Source organism: Dermacentor variabilis, chromosome 1 (assembly GCF_050947875.1).
Source record: "Dermacentor variabilis isolate Ectoservices chromosome 1, ASM5094787v1, whole genome shotgun sequence".
Classification (NCBI taxonomy): domain Eukaryota; kingdom Metazoa; phylum Arthropoda; class Arachnida; order Ixodida; family Ixodidae; genus Dermacentor; species Dermacentor variabilis.
Window position 1 is genome coordinate 207,999,239 of NC_134568.1, and position 17,924 is coordinate 208,017,162.

General features: G+C 48.5%; 1 protein-coding gene across 2 annotated transcripts in view; it reads right to left on the reverse strand.

The window, feature by feature from the left end:
* Positions 1–678: 678 nt before the first annotated feature.
* The window catches only part of LOC142591706 (dual specificity protein phosphatase 22-like), a 108,839-nt gene continuing 91,593 nt past the window's right edge, over positions 679–17,924 (reverse strand). For both annotated transcript variants that reach the window (XM_075703950.1, XM_075703951.1), the window contains exon 6: positions 679–17,510. In XM_075703950.1, coding sequence (XP_075560065.1) covers positions 17,274–17,510 — 237 coding nt within the window. In that variant the 3' untranslated portion in view covers positions 679–17,273. The remainder of the gene's footprint in view (positions 17,511–17,924) is intronic.

Sequence of the window (17,924 nt, forward strand, 5' to 3'; positions counted from 1 at the left end):
GTGTGTGTGTGTGTGTGTGTGTGTGTGTGTGTGTGTGTGAACGAGAAGAACGGGATCCGAGGGGTTACACATATGCTATATAGGCTTTACATATATATAAACTGGCATTATCAGTCGTGCTTTTATATATACATGTGTATCGCTATTACTCTGCCGCTTACATTGTGGCGAACTAGATGAAGAGTATCACGTGAACAATATGCGTGGCAAGTCAGTCTGCATAGCATATGTGTAATACTGAGCCGGTCGCAGATTTAAATTTAACTTCACTGTTACGTTGAGGGAAGTTTGAGGGAAGATCACGGCCACCATTTGCTTCATAAAGATAACAACATCATCATTTTAACCGTCGAAATAATTACAAAAGCTTTTGAATAAATATCGTGCGCATAACCCTGGAAAAGCAGGCTTGTATAAAAAAATTGTCTTTTACTGCTGCTGCGATAAAGAGAGAAAGAACGCTTCTTGAACCTTCGGATTAGCGTCGGCGCTCTCATTGCATGCACAAAATGAATTACGGCACGATTTACCGGCTTGCACCGATCGAAGAATTCATGTAACCTTAATAGCTGTAAGGTTACTAGCTGGAACCTCCCTCACGTGTTATCTATGTGATTACCCTCAACGTAAAGATGAAAAACGCAGCGCGTGCATCTAGACACAGATTTGAGACAAATGAAACCTTGGAAGCTTTTATTGCGAACGGGCATCGAAAACATTTCTTTTGCAGTACAAATGGACGCAAGAAACACTGAGACTTTGCAGCTCAGAAAAAAAAAAAAACACCAACAACACGTGAAATGACAGCCGGGTGAGCAACGCCTTATAGACGACACAAATAGCTTAACAACATGCAGCTTTTGCAGACGCTCTCTCTTGTTTTCATGCGCTCTGTTAGTGTTTGAACATTTCTTTAGAAAAAGAAATGTAAAATGAATCGCTCTTTCGCATTGTGTCTTTGTCCAGATTGCCAGAAATTTTTAATGGGCGGCACGAACTGCGTGAACGAACATGGTCTTGCGAGCAGTGAGCCGCGCGCACATCCTTTGTTCTTTCATTTTTAGGGCAAAAATGCGCCACTACGTATGCACGCTGGTCCACAACGTCCCACCGCTGTGATGCTGCAGTGGCGCTTGTTCGGCACACGCTCCAAATTGTTCTTTTAAATACAGATGTTGCTCATGCTTAGACGACTCTCTGCTTGTTCGAGCGCGCAGCAGTGCACCCGCACATGCTCGTGAGCATGAGCGGGCTGGGTGTGACCGTGCTCCAAAGTACATTGGATCGTTTCGGACAGATTGCGCTCTGCGAAATCAGCCGTACCCTGTGCGTGTACAGGCTCGTGAACGCAGCGAAAAGCTGCGTCTGCCACGTTCTAGGCGGGCGCCGACAGCCACTGAGCGCAGGAAATACCCTCGATCTTGCACGTGCAAAGCGGCTGGACTCGCATAAGGGGTCCCTGTAGCAAAATGTTATCGTTGCAGTTGCGTAAGAATGCCGTCTGTGGCGTCACTGAAGAGGAAAGCCACCATTTTGTGGTTTTGAACGCTAACGATGACTGCCAGAGCACGTTCGCAAACACATCTCCGGTCATTTGGATGACCAAGCCGACCATAGCGCTATCTGAACCTGGCCGTGTGCCATCCGAAGCGCTACTCGTGATGGCGAGGGGAGAAGGAGCTTCGGACACAAAGGAACCGCAGCGTCGGCGAGAGGTGCTTCAGGGACTATTCAACTGGCAGCCCACCCATGGCGAAGCCCACAGGCTGACTCGCCTTCGCTTAGCGGGTTTGACGTTTCGGTGGAGCCTTCACTCGCCAAACCGAATATACTGTATACGGCGAGGCGGAACGTATCTCTCGATGTGCGGACTAAACTACTGCTACAGTGTTCTGCCTCCAGTGGCGTAGCCAGGATTCTTCTTTTTTTTTTTTGAGGGGGGGGGGCGGAGAGAGGGCAAGGGCACCCACATGACCGGGGACGGGGAGGAAGAGGGAGGGGAGCGGAGCGGGGAAGGCCGCATATTAAGAGTGAAATTTCAGGAGGGGGGGGGGTGGCGTCATGTGCCCGGTGTTCCACCCCCTGGCTAGGCTACTGGTGCTCTGCAGCTAGTCGGTGAAGCCTTGTGTTAAGACTTTTACAAAAGAGGAGAGCGAAAAAAAAAAAGAAAATGCATATGACAGTGTCAATAAGATGATTAAACTAACGAAATGTGTTTGCATAATGAAACCATCACAACCAAGCGCAAGATTTCAATGACATGTACTTCTCATAGCGTTTCAGCGTTAACGATGAGCTGTGGCATAAAGCAACAAACCGCACCGGTTCTGTTGCTCATCGCGTTGAAGGGAAACAGCTTGCAGCAGTCGTTTGAATTAACGGCTTCAAGGGATAGCACGACCAATGAATTGGCTTTCAGAAGACAACATAGCATGAAAATGTAGGTCGTGCAGTGAAGTGTTTGACAGAAGTTTCGAAGCCATTCGGCGCGTCACCGGAGCTGTCGCTGGGACCAGCGACTGTCTGAAGCTTTCAACGCTTTCAAATTACCAATATAGAGAGGGGCAGATTCTTGCACTACAAAAGGCATTGCATGGTCCGGGTATTTTCCAAGAGGGCCTTGCGCTTCTCGATTCTTCGCGCAGTGGCTTCGAAACCTTTGGCAGGAGTTGTTCATAAACTTAAAAATTCATTCGTGTCTGTCATTGTCAGCTTCTTCACCAAGCCAGTCCTCCCGTGCTTATGTGAATTTCCAAGAGGAGAATGCAAGCCAGCGGGAACTGGTTCGTGTTGAATTTACGAGCTGCTTCCTGGTGGCGTCAACCGGTGCGAGCTGCTTCCAGTTCGTCCCAGCTGGGAATATCCCCATAAGCGAGTTTGACTTGCTGGTCCCAGTCCCAGCTTGCCCCGCTAAGTCGTTTTACCTGGGATTTCGGTGATTTATAGTCAACAGACAAGGTTGCAAGGTTTTATTCAACTCACGTGGGAATAAGTATCGTTAAATAATAAGAATAAAGAAAGTACAGTTAGAACTCGATCTAACGAAACTCGATTTTACGAAGTTCCCGATCTAACGAAGAAATTTCCATTCCCCGGCAAGTACCCATAAGTTTCAATGTTGTCATCAACCCGAGTTTATGAAACTAGCTTGCATTGAACCCGCTTTAACGAAGCTTTTCGAGAAATAAATGAGTAAAAAAGCCGTGATTTCTTTCCAATTTTCACGCAGGCGCGTTTTTCTTCAAGCGTAAGCTCTAGCGCTATCGCGTTAAAACAACTAGGCACCCTAGTCACGGCCCTAGCTTTATTCTGACGAGGCTGCACGCCGCGCCCATGCGCGGGACAGCGGACTCGGCAGTCGCTAGCGTTCCTACATGCCAGATGGTGCTATAGGGCTGGCGGTAGTTGGGCCGCCCTCGCGGACTTTTTACACGTGCAGGCGTGGGTTAGCGGCAAATACAATGCCGCGCTGCCTTTGGGGTGTCGCTACGTTACAATTTTAGATTTCGAAGGACCGAAAAATGCCTTACTCGATTTCGCGAACTTCCTTATTTAACGAAATAATTTGAGCGTGGTCATCGCTTCGTTAAATCGAGTTTCAACTGTAATGGAAAGTGGCCATCTTGCATCAGTAACGCATTCAGCGAAATTTAAAAGAGGACGCAATACATCTGGTCCCTTATTATAGGTCCGAAATACCAAATGACAAAGTTTTCTTTTGTTTTGTTCTTCAACCGTAGGGGCTAGCTATGTGTGGCGAAACAAGAATAAAGAAATATCTTTCGCACGGCGTGCGAAATTAAGTCGTTGGGTGCTGGTAGATCGTTTTTACACAGTTCACTTGTCGAAAAACAGAAAAATAGTGAATGCCAACATATAGAAAGACGACATGCGTAAACTTCCAGAGAGAATCATGTCGCCTCATTTTCCTCCTTTCGTTGTTTCCTTGTTTCCTCGGTGGGCTGGGTAAAGCGGCGCTCCCCCTTTCTTCTTTTTCTTGATCGTATTTTTTTTTTCTGAAGTGAGCGAAATGAAATGCCGGGTTCGCACGTGTACTACCATGGACAAATACTGTACGTGCGCGCAGATATGCGGTCGAGGGCGATTTCGGGCTCTGAGCGAGCGGTATACTGATGTGGCTCCGCTTCAATGTCAACCATCCGCTTGTTGATTTTTTTGTTTACAGTGCTCCAAAATTTAACATACGTACGTTTCTGTGCTGAGCCCTCACTGTTACGTGGCCGCCACAAGCTGAAATTGAACCTACGGCCTCATGTTCGGCATGCATTGGAACCCTACAGGTGCTGAGCCATCGCGGCTCGTCTGCGGTTGAGTTAATGTAGCGGTTTGTTCGCATCTGAAGAGAAGTATCAACCGTTCCTTAACATCTATCTTTAACCACAACCTTATTTTATTTTTTGCGTTTCTCTGTCTCGGTCGCTTTTTGTATGTCCACAGTAGTGCACCGTAACAAGAAACACTGGTGTAATCTGTTTAAAGCTGAACTGCATGAGTATTGTTTTTTTATGCAGGCGAAGGGATAAGACTGGGGGAGGGGGGGGCGCTTGCCAACCATTCGCGGGATTTAGTTTATTTTTATTATTTGTTGCAAACAGAAGTAAATGGAAGGAAGTTGACTAAACCGAAGACTTAGCTGCAGTTGAGATGGTCGCTGATCTTTTGTACATGGCGTAAGTCGACTGTTGTTGGACAGATGTGCTTTGCAGGTATTACTTGAAACCAAGGACGGTACACCGAAATGTTAATTATCTTCTAAACATTATGTCGATAACATGTTCAGCACGTCATGTTTAGTTGCCGATCGTTACCACAACGCAAGCAAACTTTTTTTTACAGAAACCGCGTACTCTAGCTAGTGCACCGCGATGTCTCTTGAAGAGTTCCAGGTAGGGCTCTTAATTTCAATTTTTTTAAAAGAGCAAGAGCGTGTATAGGGGCTGCCGAGTCGGGTAATGAAATAATAATATTCGGCATTTTATTTCCATTCCTTTGAGCCTTCATCAATGGCCCAAGAAACAGCGCAGCGTCGTCACAGTCGGGATCGACCATTGAGCGTGGCGAATGATACGAATGGAATTGAATCGAAGGAAAAAAGTCACTGTATTATACCGGGCTCAGCCATCAGAACTTTATGGCAGTGGACTCTGTTCATTTCAATATCAATAATTTACAGTGTGTTCTGAAGCTACTTGCTCTTGAAATTTAACGTTAAAGGACGGTCCCCAGGCTGTGAAACTTTCCAACCTACGTCGTTACGCATGACCGAAGTTTCGCGTATCAAAAAGAACGGGTGAAAGGAAATGGTGTGAGCGTAATAGGTGTTTAAATAGTTCATCTGTTTTCATATATGAAGGTGGCCGATAAATAACTCACATTTTGACGTTTCATTTGGTGATCCGAGCTTAAGCGACCATCACGGGCAAACTTGAGGAGCGCGAACAACAGTGCACTCACTTTAGTGAATCCCGGTGCGAGTTATGCATGGCCATGTTCATTTATTTGAATCTGCACGAAACACACTCGTTTGCGAAATTCGGGTTGGACATTCGCGAAGGATGCGTAACTGTTGTCCGGGAAACACAGATCTTACAGCACTAAAAACACGCACACACTCAGACAACGTTCGCAACGGTGCCTGCACAACCCTTAATAGTCATGGACAACAACCACTTAACCGGTTGTGCACGCTAGAGGGACGCTTCCAAGGGCTGTCACGTTTTGATAGTAAATATAGCGTAGACAGTAAAAAGCAACTGCCTGTTCGCGTCGCACTCTACTACAAAACTATAATGCGGTAAGTAACGTTCCAAGCACCGACATAAGATTGTGTAGACATCAAATAAGGTGCACCACACTGGCTAAAGGAAACCACGAGCACGCTGTTATATAGGCTGCGATACCCGCCGCATAAGCACCGGTGTAAGCATGCGCGCGCCCAGGCGCCGTTTGATCGTGCTTACTTGAACTGCCCTCTAGGACGAGGGCAGCAAGTGGGAAGCTCTCACTCTTCGTTTTTCACGATGCGGAAACACCGGAACGCAACTGACTCGAAATGCCTAGCATTTATTGACAGGTATCAATGTTTACTTACCTCTCATGGCTATACCTACCCGTGACGGCGGAACGCTTTCATTTTGCTTGCCGTATATGGCTCGGCTCTACGGTGTTACAAAACTAGGTGGAACGTCCCCCTATTGCTATCTTCTCTTTCCTTTCTTCTCGTACCCCTTTTTTTTTCCTTCTGCGGGTAGAGTGGCGAACCGTATACATTTCCGGTTAGCCTCCCTGCCTTCCCCTCTAGCTCTCTGCAGTCAGCCACGAACAGGGCCATCCAGTTGTCATCGAGAACATTGAAGAGGAGTCTGTCCTAGGTTTCGAGAAATCTCTCTTCCGTTGCCAACAGCGACGTGCGGTACTCGCGCGACACCTCCAAAAACGTGCTTGCTTGCGGATTAACTCGCAGAGAAACCTGCCGAAAACTGTCTATTTTCCTCGACACTGCCTCTCACTCGCATGCATTTCCTTTACATGACAAATGAGCTACGCATAATACGAGCCTGTTTTAGTCGCTTGTTTGTGCTCGAGGCACTGGTTCTGGCCCGAGCGGCTGTGTCGAAAATCTCAGTCCCTCTCGTCGTTCTTGGCCGTGTGACCAAAGCATGGCAGGTCGTTTCGAACGGGCTGTGACAGGCACGCTCCTATTCTGTCACTTTGCAATGATTCGGGAAAGCGTCGACCGATGCCTCGACATTAGCATGTCTGTGCTGCACAGGCAGCGTCCATGTGGCCATGATTGGGAGCGGTCGCTATGTGCAAGTGGGGCTCGGCCTATGAGTGGACGAAATTTGACGCGCTACAGTGATTGTGTGCGCTTTGCGCAGCCGGGGGGCAAAAGCAAAACAAGGAAGCGAAGCTGCTGCGCGCACACGTGTCATTGCTGAAGCAGCCTACGCGGGCGTCGGGAAAATCGGCTTCGGTGGGATGTGTGCGCCGCTGTTGGAACTTTTCTCTGTGCTGTCACTGGCCTTGCTACCGGGGGACAGCGGCAGCAGCAAGGCAGCGGAAATAAGAAAAACAAAAACAAAACAAGAACAATGTAGAGACCGCTGCGTGTGTGGGCGGCCGTGAGATATCGAGCACCATAGAAAAAATATATTGCACCCTATCCTATCGTAGTGTAGTGAACGCGCAGTGGTTTTGCGAGCTGTTTTCTGTTTGGTCAAGCGACGCAAGCTACACAAACGCAGTCACACTCTTCAAGACACACTCGGTGCCAAACTAGTAAATACATACACGCGCATTTAGTGCACGCTGAGCAGCAGCTGCTTAGCGCGAGTTATACACGCGAGCGATTCTTTTGTGCTTCCCCAGCGTCTTGGCGGACGATGTATTTTGACGATATGCTCATATGTGGCTGGGCTGAGCGCTGAATGGACTCCTTGACCTGGGTCTCTTTGAGAGCAGGTACACTCACAACCTTTTACAGAAATGTTCAATTCCACCAGCTGTTTTCGTACTCGTCCTTCAACTTCCTGATTATCACACCATCTGTCCACTTAACTGTGTCAACAGCATCCTTTTGCCTCACGTTTGAAGAAGCCTGTCGCCTGTCGTTCTTGTTGAAGTATAAGGTAAGGAGATCACCAACACTGGAGCTTAAGCTATACACTGTGCAGTACGTAGACCCTTTTAGCTGCCACATCTCAGACTGCGCCTCTTCTTTGGTTAGTGTATCGTCTGCTTTTTTTCTCGCATCTGCAGCAAACGCTTTGGGTAGACCGGACAGTTCAGTGCCTGACAGCCTGCATTCGGACAGAGAGTCATGCGCCAACAAATAGCAATCCCTCCTGCACTCTCCGCTCACTCTTCCTTAGGAGAAAATACATTTCGTCATGCGCTAACTTATGCGTTTGATCTTTTGTTGCGTTTGGTTACCGTCGGACACCAACGCTATTGCGCTATCGCTTCGATGTGCGTCTCTGTACCTGCTGCAGCACGAAATATTGACTGAAACTGTCGCTTTTTATTTTCATGTTTGTTTGTCTGTCTGCCGGCAAAAGGCCGTCCAGTCTCGCGTCGAGTCATCGCAAGGCAGAAGCTTGTATACACTGTATATGTTATTAAACATATGTAGCGTGCTAGTTACTGAAATATAGGAGCTTTTCTTTCTTCCTTTTTTTTTCTTTCAAAGTAAAAGTGAGGAAAGAAAGGAAACCGAGGAAGATTTTCTACGCGCTGTGATCTTTGTAGATCGACACATAAATATACTGCAAGGTCGCCAAGATCTGTCTTGAAGCACAGGGAAGCGCTCGACCTGCACTCGGCTGCAAGAGGTCTCCTACGCACTCCCCCTTTGACTCAGCCAATGTTACGGGGTGTGAAAAAGACGCTACGCACTAATTTAGAAAAAAAAGGCTGCTTCTGCGTCGAAGCAGCAGACGATGTTTGGTCAAACAAAGCGAGTGGTAGCGCAACAAGAAAGTTTTCTTGCATGCAAGGAAAGTGGGGGCGTATCGCTAGTGTGAAGGAGCTTTTTGTTTTTGGCAATGGAAACTGTTGCTGGGAGCAGATGCATGGGATTTCTTCTGTTCGAAACAAGAAATCGCGAAGATCGAGAGACAGGCGTTTGCGTTGAAGTGTAAGATATGTCAATACTGATAATAAAACGTAACAACGTGCAGCCATATTCCACAGAAGTCGTAGTAAGCACGTACGTATGCTGGGTTTTCTGCATAACTTAATTGCATCGTAATGCCTCTTGTAGTCGTATTTGAGACATATCTTAATTGAGGAGAAAATGTTTCGATATTGGTGCCGAATCAGGTTATAGGCTTACGTTTCTTTCTCAACACCGCGGTCAGTCAAAATGCTCCACTTATGTGCTTATAATGTGCTCTTTCGAAGTGTCTAGCTCAGCCTTTTCGCCGGAAATAAGAATACGTCTCACAAGTCACTGCCCCAAAGTATAATATAAGAGAAGGGCAAATAAATCAATATGAAACTTTGTCCGCGTGCTAAACGCGCCAGCGTCAAAATATGGACAGATAAGCTGCCGCACTTATTAAGCGACAAGATGTACGGTACATGCTCCATGGTTATCTTTTTTTTTTTAACATTACTGCTGTGGCTATAAGCGAATAGAGTACGTAAGGCAAAAACGCAAATTTCGCTTTGGGTTATTAACCACCTGATGCAGTACGGCAAATAAAACACTTTGTACAAAATTCCACCTGGCTAGTCGTTCAGGTGATCATGGACGCGCCTTGTCAAATAGGCGGCGAACAGTGACTATAGACAGCAACCTTTAGACTTCGTCGTGTCGAAATTGATCACTGTGCCGCAGAACCTTGTACACTGGTAGCCTAAACTAATGAGAAACGGAAGCGCCAGATACTCTCATTGTTGAGAGCATTAGAAACGACAGGGTGATGCATGTTTCCGCGTGCCTGCTCACGATGACGCCACACGAATCAAGAGGTCAGCTCACGGGGTTAAAAAGTAGTTAGAATTCACAGCCCGCGCGACCACAAGCGCAGTGCTCTGCACAAGCTGAATAAACACGAACGCGGTGTTTTAATCACAATTAGCGCCTTGAATCGGGGGCTAGCGCACTGGAAATGTATATCACATTTAGTACCCGAGCTTAAAAGTGACAGCAGTGAGAAGGCTATGTCTAAAGGAGTGCTGCAAGACCCTCGCTTCAGTTTGCGATAGCCCGTCGACGGCATCTTCCCTTGTTTTTTCGACCCTTTAGACACGCGCGGACGCTCTCGCGGTTTAATTGCTGCCTTTATTTTTTCGTAACGCAAATCTCGAAAAAAAATATCTGCGCAGTCATCGGAGATCATTAAGTCGCAGTGCCGCCAGATTCAGTACAGCTGCAGTTTGCTTTACTAGTTATGTCAGTATAGTTAGAGCAGAAGTATTGAAGGACTCTGGTTACGGTCTTGCGCGTGACAATTTTCAAGTGCGTTCTGCTGCCGTTGAATGACCTACCTTAAACTTGAAACGGCCGCTTCAAATGGGTTGACAGGAAATTATGACGTCCATCGCGTGAGTCTGAAGGCTGAATTGCGGGTGCTCATGCCAGCCGACTTCTTCCTGTTGCGGCTCAGACGCGCGCGGCCTTGGTCAGCCCCGCATCAGGGCCCGTATTCAAGAAACAATTCGCATACGCTATAGTGTGGTCGGTAAGCAGATGCGCCAGGATATTGTGGTAGGAATCAGCGAAGGCGACCGTCCTCTGACAAACAGTTCTTACGAAAGAAAAGCTTTGTGAACTGTGCACCAGGTTCGCGACTTCTTTTGCTCTCTGAATTTTAAACACGAGGCTGCGAAAGCAGCGCTCGCGCGTGTCGGTTGGGTCGATCTGCAGCTTGGCAACACGCGTACTCGCAGTCGAGCTCGACGAGGTCATCAAGAGGATTCCTGAAATGGCAGCCCCAGCAGCTGCTTACGTGAAGATGTGAAGCCGCGAGCACGCGCATTGTTGTGTGTAGACGAAGGCCCCGCCGGTGCGAGGGCGCGCTTTTTCTTGGCCGAAAGGTAGTTTAATAAAAAGAAACGACTGCAGCTGCTTTCATGAAGACTACTTACTCTGGTTGATATATGGATTACGCTGCAGATGATAAAACTTGTCTCGATATTCAATTGTTTCTGGAAAACTTGTGGCACATAGGTAGAGATATGGAGCAAGAATCCTATGGCCCAATTTGCTAACCTGTATGGTGAGGCGAGACACTCCTCCTGCGGGCTGCTGGGCGCAACTGCTCTAATTCCCATGGTAAAATGACACCCTCGGCTTCACTCGCAGCGTGTCAGCTGCATTCCAGGCTCTCTCTCTCTCTCTCTCTCTCTCTCTCTCTCTCTCTCTCTCTCTCTCTCTCGATAATCTTTATGTGTGGCGGGCCAAACTATATATTTAATTGCTATATACTGAGACGCGACACTCGGAAAGCGTGGCTACCGCCGTCTTTCGCGCTACCGGTGGGTGCTGGGGACAACGAGGTATTGTGGCACACAATGAAATCAGCTATCTTTGTGACGCATTATGACTGCATTTAGTCTCCCAGCGATCGCCCATTGTTCTTCATTGGCGCAAAAAGTGCCGCCAGCCGTGCGCTCTGAGTATCGCGTTTCAATAGAACTGCGCACTGTACGTACGCTTGCGCACGCCTTGTAGTACATCGGGCTGCGTCGAGCTCGCCGCATCCTGCTGTGTTGCTCGCGTTCTGCGTGAAGCGTCGGCGGGATGCAGAAGGGCGAACTAGGGGACTTCTGGGTACGTCCGAGTTCTTTCTCGGGAAGTAAAGTAGCTAGACTACACGCAGACAAGCGGCTATGATCTACTCGCACGCGCGAACTCTCTATTCTTGAGGCCGCAGTGCGGAGGGCTGGCCATAGACATCAGCGTTTAGAGGCTGTGCGTAGCACGGAGGGAATGAAATGGTGATTAGGAGTAAACTGGCGAAAGCGGCGATTAATGACGCCGCCAGAAAACTACAGGACGTACGTGCCTAGAGAGTGCACGTAGGACTGGTCACTAACCCTTAGGATAATATTGCTAGAGAGTATAGGTCTGCTGAAGCAGAAGTGATAAAATGAGCAAATGGTCTCTGTTCCTATAGAAGTTAATCTATACATAATATATATCTTTATATATCTATATATGGACTGGTGGTGCTGTAGTCAAAAAGTTTAGGGAAACTGCTGCTATAAAAACGTGTTATTTACAGTGCAGGAATGACTTTGTTATATTCAAAAAAGGCACAGCAAATCCTACATCTCTGAACGAGTTAACTTGCTTGCGTTAGAGTGCTTGCTTGGCCAGCTTTAGCGTCTATGTATTATGATCGTATTTTTTTAAAATTCTCTTTACTGCGACAAACGCGTAATCCTACACTCTGATGCCGGACAGCTTCTTCTAGGACAATTCTCGAGTTTGAATTTAACGCCTGCCTGCAATGAGCACGTAGTGAGATGCTGAGGGTTGCTCGAGAAAAAGAAATAAGCTGATTCAACTACAACAAAAAAAAAAACAGTTCGAGTTGGTGCATTTGGAGCAATAGGCCGTCTTTCACCTATGCAACGTAACTGTCTATCACTCAGCTAAAGCCTGTCCGTGCTGAACGTTGCGAGAGTGTCTCACGTATAGGCTCAGAGTTTTTTAGTGCTGCTGATTTGTTGCATGAAAAACGTGGCGCTGGGCGGCAAAACAGCGGCTTGCAATCGTCTGCGTGTTCAGGAAGCAAATTTCTGCCCCTCGATTTCAAACGCATAATATTGTGCCGTTTTCTTTTTCTTTCTTCTTCTTTCCGCGAGAGTATTGTAACAAGTTTGCGTGTCGGCAGCCTGGGTCACAGTTTCTTAGCAAACAGGAGAAACAGTCGAAAAGCTCCCTTGGCTCTAAATTTTCGCGAAGGGGATTGCTGCACAAATTGAATCTGGTGTCAGGCTAACTTGTACTGACAGTAATAACTTTGAGGCCCGTGTCTTGCGAGGCACTTGAATAATTTTTTTTTCTTTTCTTGTGACACCTTGAGTTTGTCTGTTTGGCCATTGCTGTACTATGTCTTCGGCGTGAACTTCGTCAAGCCGCCCGTCGAGTGTTCGGGAGGTCCAAATGTTACGGAAATCTCGGTCGTATGAAAGAATAGCGAGGGTGCGCTTACATATCTTTCGCGTGGCTTACGAAAAAGCCCACGTAAAGAACTTGCTTTCCGATCATAGGTGTCTTAGCAAACGCTAATCGAGGGACCTTATTTTTTTGAAGGATAGTTGACACAACTATGGAACACGCGTCATATGTGGCATATATTCTCAAGCGATATCGAGAGGAAAACTCTACGCTCTAAATTGTGCGTGTCATGATATTACAACGGGTGCGTTGAAAAATTACGAGCGGTACATACTAGCGTTTGGAGCGGACTCACGTATGTTCAGAGTATATACGGAATGCGTGAAACCATAGAGATGGATGTGCTTTGCTTATCGCCCGTGACTCGGCCGACCTATAGCGGCTACGAAGATAATAATAATAAAGAAAGGAAAGTCCTTCGCGTGTTCGACTAACTGCCACTTTGTCGTAGGTATTTAGTCCTAACCGAGCGGCAGTTTGCGATAGCAGCTCGGAACGAGTGCTATGGAACAAATCCTCTTTGAGACACACCGTCGCAGCGACAAGACAGGACAGCATTTTGCTGAGGTGAACGTTTTCCTTTTTCAGGTAAAGAACGGCCTTCACTCTTCGCATTTCTCTCGATCATTTGTCTCATCTACGCTCGTTCTTCTTTTTTTTTTTTGACGAGAACACATACTGTAATGAAGAAGATAAGCGTCGCTGCGGCCGCATGGTTCCTGAAGTGAGGAAGACCAAGACTAAAGGATCGGTGTCGCTGCTTTACTCGTGCTGGCGCTTGGTTGGAACTGCTCGGCTGCTCTCTGCGCTGGACCCGACGTGACTGGGTTCCCGCTAACCGTCAACAAACCCCGTAGTGCCCGTGTCGACAAGTGCGATTGTAGCAGCACCTTAAACCTTTATTTCTATAATGTCTCGCGGTGATTGCAGTGTACTGGACATTTCTACAAGCGTGCAGCTCTTGCCTCCGGAGCTGCGGCACTTAGTTTCCCTCGTTGGAAGGCGGGTGACAACGCATCGGCGATATCTAACGGCGACGCGGTGATGGTGAACGACGGCTGCTGAAGTTCTGACGACCGGTTCACAAGTTGGGCGATGGGTTCGAATCAGCATCCTGGTGGGCTGCAGTCACGTGCGGTTCAGGGATGACGTCCGAACGCGGCAGCGGGCAGCGACAAAAGCGTGCCACATGTCCCGCGAGACCGCAGGCAGAGCATACCGGCTTGTTGTCCCGCGTGCGCCAGGGACCTCGCGGCTGGATGTACTGAGGGGGCATTTGAGGCGCAGGGAGTAGAGCCGCGTCGAGTATACGGCAGCTGTGGCGTCGAATAGAGGAGCGTCGTCTGTCTAGGACGCAACGTGACTTTCGCGTACGTCAGCGGTGCCGTAACCAGAGGTTGCTGGTGGACTGGCGGAAGAGGCTGTGCAACATTATCGCGGCCGAGGACAAAGGTTGGGCATGCGCCTGGGTGAGAGGGAGCAGCGAGAGCTGGCGGGCCATCGCTTCACCAATGAAGGCTTTGATTTGAGACAGCAGAGACCGTCATCATTCTGTCCAAACTGGAAAGGGACTTAAACTTACAGCGCAAACACCTAAGACACCTAAGTTCAAGTTCAGAATTATGTACCAACTAGGCCCAAATGAAGTTACACTGGAAAGGGAGGCCACGTGAAGAACAGCTTGGCGGGTGAGCGCTCGTTGCCGGCGTAATTCGTCAAAGCTTTGGCAGTAGGTGACTAGGGCTGCAATGGTGGTAGGATTCTTAGCCAGGAGCATTTGAAAAGCGTCGTCTTCAAAGCCCGTGAGGATTTGTTTATTCCTATCTTCCTCGGTCATCGTTTGGCTCACTCGGTTGCAGGGATCGATGACGTCTTCGATATAACTAATGAAATTCTCGCCCGGCTGTTGCGCTCTTTGGCGGAGGCGTTCGGCGCGAAGCTTTCGCACGGCCGGACGGCCAAATACTCCACAAAGGCAGTCTTAAAGTCATTTCATGCCTCAATAGTTGCCCCATGGTTTCGGAACCAGAGGTTGGCGACATCCGCAAGATAAAAAATAACGTTGGTGAGTTTTGTCGGATCGTCCCACTTGTGGTTGCTCACCCATTGGTACGACGAAAGCCAGTCGTCGACGTCAGTATCAGCGGTGCCACTGAATACAACTGGGTCTTGTTGGCGAACGGCACCGCAGGTGACTGGTCCAGTTGACGAAGTGGGTTGCTCACCGGCGTCGTCTGGCATGGCCTTGGCGGCATCGGCGGGCGGAGCGCGCCTCCGGAGTTAAAGGGCGAGTCGTTAGGGTACCTTGCACCTCCACCAAATGCTACGGGGTTTATTGAGGCTTAGCAGGAATCCCAGTCACGTTGGGTACAGCGCAGAGAGCAGCCTCTTGCACCCTCTCACGGCTGAGCACAAAGGCTATCCCTGTCACTTGCCTCTTCTATCTTCAAGGAAGGATACGCCAGCGCCAGCGCGAGGAACGCAGCAGCATCGATCCTTTGGTCTGTGTCTTCCTCGCTTCAGGAGCCATGCGGCCGCAGCGACGCTTGTGCTATCTTCTTCATTACAATACAAACAAATATACTCGTTGGACCTGCACACACAAATCTCAGGCGCGAGAGTAGGTGCAAGAGGTTGTCAGGTACCGCAGTACCAGCGATAAGAATTGTATTCAGGGATAGACCTCGCGCAAATGCTTAGATAACTGCATGACACAATGATTTCATTCTAATGATGTGAAAATCACCAAAAGAGCACGCGAATTTTCCAGATTCCAGGAAAATGAGTACATTAGCTTCGCGGGGGCCTGTAGATATTGTGTTTTAATCATCGTAATATCTGCAACGAGTAGAGTTAGAGCGAATGCTGACGAGCTGTTGTACACTTAGTGGCGTTTCCCACGAGTTATTTTGTCACTCTTTATGAGTACGTAGTCATTTCTTGTATTATTAAATATATGAGTTTTGTTCCCTTTCTTTTTTTTTGTGGCTGCGGCCTTATAACGTTATAGTTATGTCATGGTGATCTACGTGGCGTGTCATTAATCTCGTCCAGTCGAATTTCTGGCACTTCTCTTCTTGAGTCTGTGCACTCGTATTTGAGGCGACTACATTTTCACCAACCTCTTGCACCTTCTCACGGCTGAGCACAAAGGCTATCCCTATCACTTGCCTCTTCTACCTTCAAGGAAGGATACGCGCGATAAGGTATGGACGGTTGTTGTACGTGCGCAGCCCAAAGTGTCTTTGACCGTGCACCGACATGGGTGTCAACCTACATTGCGACACCCTTCACGTACGACCACTTGAACATGTCTTAACATCATACAACTCAGCGGTAACTGCCAATAAACGAACCAACAACACTGAGGCAGTCTCGAACAAGAAAGGCACCACAAGATTTGACATCAACCGAACTCCCATGAGCGGCGTGAGCTACGTCAGTGGAAAATGTCACAACACATATTTTTGCTCTCCTAACAACAAGCGTCTCTTTCAAGCAGGTGAGGTATGCTAAGCACCTTTTTGATATCCTTATGCCTGCCATGAGAACAATCTTTGCTATCTATTTCAAAACGATGATCATCGTTGAAACAAGCTACATTGCTAGTATGCATGCTATGTTTTCATAACAACCATGAACAACTAGGGGAACTTGAAACAGCACTAAATAAAACTCTGGACCAACGTTCTTGCGCCTTGTCGGATGCGCAAGACGCCAACCTGTCCACGTCATTCGTCGTTGTTTTGAGCACTGATTTTCCGGTTCCTACATTCTCAATTCGCGTAGATCCACACCGTGTCAAACACACTATTTTGATCGACATTCAGTGACCTACGACAGCTGCATTAACACCTGCAGACTAACCACGTCGCTTACAGAATAGAATATAATCAAGAGGGAGACAAACGTATCACGCGCACACAATACAATAAAGAAAGCGACCTGCTTGGAGCGCTTTTAGCAAGGAAACTAATATTACAAACAGATGGTCGTTTCTCTCGTCACTGCTATCAAGTTTCACGTTATATACTACAAAAATATGATGTTCTACATAACGCAGTTATCGCGCTTTCTGTTTGTTTTAGCCAAAGCATATGCGAATTCCTTCCTCACACCAAGGAAGAAAAAGGAAGGGCGAGCACGTCGCGTTTCCCGGGGGTTTCGATTTCGCCGGTAGTTCGATAAAATTGAAACATGGCCACAGTGAAAAAGAAGTGGCCTTCGCTTTTCGTCCGACGCTACTCGTTTGTTCATTTTCATCTTACACTTAATTTACCTCAAAACGCTTTTGTGCATAACTTCGGCAGCCAAAGCTTGTACGCTAAGTCGCCTCCGCTTGTTTTCTAGTTTTTTTTTTCTTGGTCGGACGAACAGCTTGACCTCTCGCGAATTCAGCGCGGCCATGAACAGAGAAGGCATCAGTTTCGCTCAATGGGTCCTCCGACACGCACACTGAGCCCGCTGCGCCGCCATATTGGGGCGAGACCGACTTCCTAGCGGGTAGTAGCAATGCATGACGCGGGTCAAACGTGCAGGTGAAGGAGCATGGCCACCCGTGCGAGCCAGGCTGGCCCGGCGAGCTGCAACCACCCGTCGGGTGTCCGGGCCGCTCTCAGGGCGGCCTGGCGTAGCTCGTTGAGGGGCCGGCCGACGGAGACGGGCTGCGGTGGCGGCGCCTGCGGGGCGACGAGGGTGGCGTCAAGCCCTGGGTGCCCGAACGCCGGCAGATGCTCGGACTGGGCTCCAGGGGCCGCACCGAGTTGTGGTAGGCCGCGAGTAGCTTGCGGCACTCCTGCTCGTCTTCACAGAAGCTCTCGCGCGGGAACTTCTGCCGTAGCCTCTTGCGCTCCTGCGTTTTGTGAGGGCAACGCATTCAGAGAGCGATGCCCGCCAGTGGCGTAGCCAGCGGATGGAGGGGGGGGAGGCAAGTGCCCCGTGCCCCCCCCCCCCCTCCCATCCTCCTGGCTGCGCTCCTGGCTGCGGTGGCGGCGGTAGACAGTTACGCCTCGCGACGGCTTTGCTGCTAGTGGATGGCCGCGAACCCTGGTCTGAGACTAGGAAGCGTAGGTGGTATGATCGTTTTTACATGCAGTTTGCCGCAAAATGCGTGCAGGGATTGACTCGACAAAGAAGAATTGTAGCACTGCTGTGCAAATTGTTCGGTTGCCAACGTACGCTGAGGGACACTGCTGCTAGCTTAATCCATCTGCTGACTTTCCAATGTCTTTCCAATGTTTAGTTTGGCCGACGAAGAAGTACCCAG